Source organism: Gastrolobium bilobum, unplaced genomic scaffold (assembly GCF_033153095.1).
Source record: "Gastrolobium bilobum isolate Gb01-03AN ecotype WA unplaced genomic scaffold, APGP_CSIRO_Gbil_v1 utg2134, whole genome shotgun sequence".
Classification (NCBI taxonomy): domain Eukaryota; kingdom Viridiplantae; phylum Streptophyta; class Magnoliopsida; order Fabales; family Fabaceae; genus Gastrolobium; species Gastrolobium bilobum.
In genome coordinates, this window is record NW_026899657.1 from 317068 (window position 1) to 324641 (window position 7574).

General features: G+C 30.5%; 1 protein-coding gene across 1 annotated transcript; it reads right to left on the reverse strand.

Moving 5' to 3' along the window:
* Positions 1-5861: 5861 nt before the first annotated feature.
* On the reverse strand, positions 5862-6254 carry LOC133292349 (nuclear transcription factor Y subunit B-6-like). Its single transcript, XM_061490758.1, has one exon. It carries the CDS (start codon positions 6252-6254, stop codon positions 5862-5864), a length of 393 nt encoding a protein of 130 aa, XP_061346742.1.
* Positions 6255-7574: the final 1320 nt, after the last annotated feature.

Here is a 7574-nt window from a genome sequence, read left to right on the forward strand (position 1 = left end):
ACAAATAATTATACAAACCAGTATATATAGATATCAAACTAGTATTGGAGATTAAGCTTATACACGTCTATATATGATGAGTATTAAAAATGAAAACCAATATATTTAACACGTTTGAATTCTTTGGATCGAGTGCTTACTAGAGATTGATTTTTCAGGCTGGCCATGGTGAAAGGAAGACCCTCCGTGCTCCATACTCTCTCCTTGAATAAAAGGATAGATGCTTGAATTTTCTACTTTGCTTATGAATGGACGCTGGTTACAGTGTGTTCAATTTATAATGGGGAAAAGCTAATCCTGATACTTTTATTTAATTATTTTTTTTGGTGAAATCTTGGTGTTTTTAATGAGGGAGGTAAGATGGTCTTGACTTTTAAAAACCATTTAATGTAGTGAACAAAGAATTTATTGCATTATAATTAATTAAAAGTTGACCAAAATACTAAAAGGTTGAATAAAAGAATGGAATATGATTTCTGCTTTTCGCACCGAGTGTTCAGGAATGTGCGATGGTCATATTTTCATTATATATTCTTGAGAGTATTTAATGAAAATATTTACGTTATATTTTTTTCTTACTTCATATATATCAGTCAATATTTTATGAGAAAAAAAATAGAGTATATAATGCAAATATGACTGTCCTATTAAATGCGATGGTAATATATTAAAATTTTCCCATAAAAAGAAGTGGCCCCATCATTTCTCTCTCTCTCTCTTTCATTCCTTTATGCTTTCCCTCTCTATTCTTTGATCTACGTGGCAGAGACAAATTTATCTATTTCAAAAGCATAAATCATGTTCCCAAAAAAGAAATATGCCTTTAATTTGCCTATTGAATGGCCACGGGTTTCAATCCACTGGATTTATACAAGGGAAAAGTTAATCCGGGTGATTTGATTGGCGGTTTTAATGAGGTATCTAAGACTTTATTTATTTCTTAAATATCACTTATTGTGCTGAATAAAAAATTTATTACATTGTAATTAATTAAACGTTGATAAATCAAAACAAGACAAATTGGGTAATAAATTTATTAATAAGACATTTAACTCTAAATTTATTTTCTTCTTAATTGGTTTTTTGAAAATTTTGACTTTAAGATGAGTGTGTTGTTTTAAGCGTTAAAAAAACAATTTTATACTTTAGCTTTTATATAAATTTACAAAATTTATAATATATTATTATGAAAGTGAGTGATATTAATATCGTATTCATCTTCTAGATTAGCTTCAATATGTACTTATTATACATTCTATCTTGGTTATAAAACTTGTCATATATCGATGATAATGTTTTTTTATGGCTACAATAAACCCATGCGGTATCTCTTTCTAAAAGTTTATAATGTTAATTTTTCTTGCTAAAGTTTTGGTGATAATTGAAACCATATCTAGTGTTAGGATTTATGAATGTGGATAGGGGTACGTATAAATTAGTCATGTCAAACCAAACTTTAGCTTGAATGAGTTAGATTTGTATAAAATATTTTAAGTTTGTGTTGACTTATTAGCTTAATATAAATCAAATTATAAATTTGACCTGACTTATTTTTAAAAAATATAAGATTTGGTATAATCTATCAAATCTACAGAGTCTTCAAAAATGACATATTGTATTTTATAAATTATAATTTAATTATGATACTTCATTTCTTTTGTTTTTTAAGTTGATTGAAAGTCAAAATAATAGAATAACTGAAGCCACGTCACAATCCGAAACATTGATAATTTAACTGTTTTGCAAAAATATCATAAGATATTATTTATTAAAAAATCACATGTTGGACCTAGAGGTATATAGGTAAGGTCTTTTAAAATGAAGTTGAAGCCTGATTTCTAAATATACAGTTTAATGAATCTGCAGCTTGTACCATTTTTAAAACATATCATGCTATGATAGATCAAGTTGTAGGCCCTTGACATGCCGTCTGACCCGACTACACTCCTAAATGTGCATAATGTATTTTTCCAATGTTTAGAAACCATCATCATTTATTGCTGCACATTCATAATCGACTTTACGAAGGGAAGAGCTTATAAAAGGGGCATACACTCATGAATTTTTTTTTTTCTCTAAACTCATTCTTACCCAGATTGAAATACACCACATAGGCCGTAAAAGAAATGATTTAAAGCATATTTGACACATTTTTTATGCTAAAACTATTTTTTAAGTTAAAGTTAAAAATAAAAACTTTTAAAAAATTAAAAGTTATTTGGTGGTTATACAAACTATTTTATTTTCTCAAGCTAAAAACAAATTATTTGGTAAAATAATATATAACTTTTTCTAAAAAATTGGTATACATCTTCAAAAAAAAAAGTTTCTCTTAAGAGATTTTAGATTTTTTTTAATATTATATAAAAAAAAAATTATAGTAAGAGCTTTTATAAAAATACTACTTATAATAGTCGAAACCAAATACTACTTAATTATAACCTTGAATGAACAATAATGGTAGGAGGCACAATTCAATCCTTTTATTTTCATTCCGCAATGATCTTATTGCTATTTGGATATGTAGGCATGATCGATTACATCATTTAAGAATATTTATCATTTGGTATCGGATAAATTTAATACCTGAATTTGTTAAGGGAAAAGAAGGGTGATATATTCCTAGTAAATCAATGTAACAGTAACAAAAAAAACAATAGTATTGAAATATATCTTAATAGAGTTCACCATGCGTAGAGGTCTCAAGCAAGTTATGAATCAAGGGGAGGTGTAAAGGCACTGTTATGGCAATGAACAGTGCTCTCTGTAGGCTAATGGTAATGGTGAAAGAGATGATCTCTCTCATGGAGGAGAGAGGGTATTTATAGTGTGAAGAAAAACTCCTTAAGCATGAGAATGATATGAGCTTCATCACGTTCATTGTGTGATGTATTGATTATTGTTCATTATACAGGTAATATTAATATTGAGATGGATTATATAAGTACATTAATGTAAAATTTTACGTTAATATTGCCTTGTAGTTTATTTCAATGATATGGGCTCGAAATCAATTCATGTTTTACAAAATTCAGACTCTATGGATGTTTTCTCCTTCTTCTTCACAAACTATGACAACCATGCACCAATCCACCATTACCGGTCTCTGTCGCCAGGTTGCTTCTCGACAATCTGTAAGATCCTTCAAATTATGCCTTTTTTTTACTTAGCTTGATTTCTGAGTTTTTTTTTTTCAAATTAATTTCTTGTTGCTCGTGCTTTCTGATCTGCCTTCTTCTTGACATGCTTTGTTTTACACATTTTGCTTGGTTACCTAAATTTTCTGGATGATTCAATTTTCTATATATACTCAAGATATATAAGAGATGTCCCGTTTGATTATAAGGGTCATTAAGTCTTAAAGAACCAATTCAACCCAAAAGTTTAAGCTGTTGGGTGAAGCTATATTATTGGTTTTATATATCTCAACAAAGTCAATGATCATGGCTTGTATAGTGGAAATCACTAATTTTCACGTGTCATTGTAGTATTGTACACCCAGCAAGTCTTAAACAGAAAATGGTTCATAGATGTTGCATTGAATGATGAAAGATGAATATAGAATTGGGGTAGGAAAACTTTGAGTACTTATAACGAAAGACAGACATGGGGAAAAAAATTAGACCTGACTATATAAAGAAAGTAAAATGAAGATTATTATAACCTTACAGCTGTATATAGGTGTGTTATATATGGAATTTGGCAGGTTTACACAGACCTCAGATTAACCAAGAGATCTTCAGCAGCCACTGAAAGAAACTTTCTTCTTCAACCATGGTCTCCATGTGGGGCAGCACAAAGGGCAAAGGAGTCAGCCAAGGACATTGTTGCATCTGAGGGGAGTATATATCTTCTGTATGACCTTAACAATTCCGTCATTGCAAATTAAGCCTAAGGGCCAGAATCATTCACTCAAGGAACTTAATGGCAAGCTCTTCCAGGATATCAGCAATGTTAGTTGAAAAAAAGATTGGGGAAACGAGATAACCCCATGGTGCTTTATCAATTTAATTAGGGTTGTGAAAGTTTAGACTAATTGAAGTTCTTAATTTTCTTTTCTTTTTTGTTTAGCAGCTGGATTATGCAGCAAAAGTTAAGAGCACACCACAAGCAGATCAAGTACTAAGTTGAGACTCTATCTACTCTGAAATATCCTTGCCAAACATGGTTAATATGATTAATTTCTTCTAATTTCTTTTCTGAGCTTAATTTGTCTATGTTTTTCTAATACACTTTGTTTGACCGCTATTTGAAGAAAATCAAATTAAATGATGAGGGAAAATTTGCCACCAATTAATAAACAGATATTATCATCAATTATCACAATTATTATTGTTGTCGTCTTAGTTTAACTCGCACATGCAGTCAACTTTGATTCCACACGACAAAATCGATATATAGTTTAAAGGTTTAACATATATTTATGTTTTACTGCAGAAATGTTTTCACTGTCACACTCACACAAAAGTAAATGAATCTTATTAATTTCTTCTGTCTTTTCTTTTCAAAATGAGACTTACTCATTTTTATGTGTGTGTGACAGATAAAGTATCTATGCAACAAAAACTGAAATATTTTTCCCTAGTTTAAAACATAACAATGCTAAAAATCCTTTTTGCTTATGTTTTTAACCTTATTTTTCTTAAAAAGATTCTAAATTATAACATTGAAATAATTTTTTTTTTACTAAATACTTATATACGTAACATAGCAAAAATCAAAAACGAAAAATTAAATGTTCTAGTATCAAATGATAGATATTTTTAAACAATCCAATCATGATCATATAAATTAGATCAATGTGGATTGAAAATAAAAGGATTAAATCACATAAAGTTTGTGAGAAGTGTTTGATTTCAACCCTTATAAATCCTTTCTCTCCCTAATTAGATGGCGTACGTATAGAACTGACAGTAAGCGTGGGTTTTGGAACCAAAACCATGAATACACAGCCCTCTTCTTCTTCTTTTTGGTAAACAGTGAACAACCCTCTTTCCCTCTCACAAAGTCGGTTATGGATGACCGTCTCTGAATATTGGATGTTATCCACGTTTTTATTATGAATATTTCTATTTTTATTTTTATTTTGTTATATAATAGTTTTATGAATGATAAAATGCAATATTACTTATTTAATTAATTTTAAAGGAGGAGAGGCAAAGAGGAGCTAGTATGCAAGCTGAATAAATCTCTGTATGGCCTAAAGTAGTCCTCTCGAGATGTGGTACCTGAAGCTCGACACTTATATGGTAAAGCTTGCCTTTGATCATTGTGATGTTGACCGTTGTATTTATGTGAAAAGATTATAGAACGTGACTTTGTTATTCTAACTTTGTATGTTTACGACGTGTTACTCATTGGAAATAATTTAAAGATGATCATCGCTGTGAAAGGACTCCTGACAAAGCAATTTGAAATAAAAGATCTAGGAGCAAACAATGTGATTTTTGGGTATGCAAATTAAGAAAGGGCGTGATAAAGGAAGATTGTGGTTGAGTCAGCGAAAATACATTGAGGATATTCTGAAAAAAATTCAAGATGATAATTTTATGGCATCTTGCTATCAAAAGCACATTTAACAAAGGTGTGAATTAGCTCACTTTTAAGTATATTCAAATTGATTCACATATTAGCCTCTATTTTGCCAAATCGAAAATAATAATTGATTGCATTGCAGAGACCATAAAAATAATCAGAAAATTCCAACATAAATTTCACTAAATAAAACAGGTTCGTTCTTTATTTTATTTTATTTATTTATTGATAAAGCAAACATAACATTTTATTTGTCTTGGATCACCACGCTACAAATGCATTGCTTCGTTCTTCGGCCATCTCAGTCATCGAAGAATTCGTCAGGATTAAGGTAAGCGGTAAACTTTGGCACCACTTGAGCTGGTACCAGCTCCTGACTCATCTTTTTCAGTTGGGGCATCAGAAGCTGTTGATAATGGTGGTGGCACACTATCATTTGCAATCACAGCTGGTTGTGCAGCTGGAACAGGTCCGCCACGATATGCAGAGTAAAGAGTGCAAAAGGCAGCATAATTATGTAAACCTAACCTCCTCATTGCCCATAACAAATCTTCTTCGGTAACAGATGATCGTTGCTCGCTTTCGCACCGTCTTTTAGCCTCGCTAGTGATGAGGCTAATGAAATTAGTCGCACACTGTACCATTGTTATCTTTGTTTCATCACTGATTTCTGCATTCGGTGGAAGAGCTTGGCGCACGATTCTTAGCACATTGGGCATTTGCAGGTTTTGATTTTCTTGATGGGGAGCTGCACCTTCCACCACCACCTGCTTGTTTTTTGAAGAAGAATCCCCTTCCTCCTGCAATTGCTTTGAACCTAAAAACACATGCACCCCAAGTTTTGTGATCGTTTATCTTCATACAAATAATTATACATTAAGAAGAAAAGGAAAGGAGAGATAAAAACTCTGATAAAAAATTACCAAAGACAATATTCACAGAAAAATTGAGAATAAAATTTTAAACAACAATTCTTGTAGAAAATTATCAAAACTAGTATAGATATCAACCTATAGTATTGGAGATAAAGCTTATACACGTCTATATATGATGAGTATTAAAAATGAAAACCAATATATATATTCAACACGTTTGAGTTCTTTGGAGTGCTTACTAGAGATTGATTTTTCAGGCTGGCCACGGTGAAAGGAAGGCCCTCCGTGCTCCATACTCTCTCCTTGAATAAAAGAATAGATGCTTGAATTTTCTCCTTTGCTTATGAATGAACACTGGTTACAGTGTGTTCAATTTATAATGGGGGAAAAGCTAATCTTGATCTTTTTATTTAATTATTTTTCTTTGGTGAAATCGTGGTGTTTTTAATGAGGGAGATAAGATGGTTTGACTTTTAAAAACCATTTAATATTGAGAACAAAAAATTTATTACTTTATAATTAGGGAAAAATGTTTATCCTTTTAAATGACACAACTTATATCATTTTACTCTCATAAAGAAGTGGAACCCACATCTTTATTTTTTTGTCAACTCTCTCTCCTCCTTTATCTATCTCTTTCTCTCTCTTAAAATGACACAACTTTACATCCTTTAAAATAACACATACTTTATCCTTATAATTAATTAAAAGTTGAACAAAATAATAAAAGGCTGAATAAAAGAAGAGTTTTATAAAAGTTATGTTGTAGGAAAAGTGATTGTGATATGTTATAGAGATTCGTTTTGCGTGCTGTAGTTTTTTTTTCTTCAAAACATGTGGACCCCACAAAATGTTGTGTGTGTAGAAAACTTTTTGTGATCATGTTAAATGATAAATGCAAATCCCATAAAAGAAATATGGCTTTAATTTTCATATTGAATGAACACTGGTTTCAATCCCCTGGATTTATACAGGAGAAAAGTAAATCTTGCGTTTCTTATGAGGGATCTAAGACTTTATTTTTTTATAAATATCATTTATTGTGAGTAATAAAAAATTTATTACATTGTAATTTATTTAAAGTTGGTCAATCAAAACAAGACAAATTGGATAATAAATTTATTAATAAGACATTTAACTCTCTCTTTTTTCTTAATTTCTTTT

Bases quoted from the DNA above. Each gene is read 5' to 3' on its own strand.
- LOC133292349 (XM_061490758.1), bottom strand. From the start codon at position 6,254: ATGCCCAATGTGCTAAGAATCGTGCGCCAAGCTCTTCCACCGAATGCA.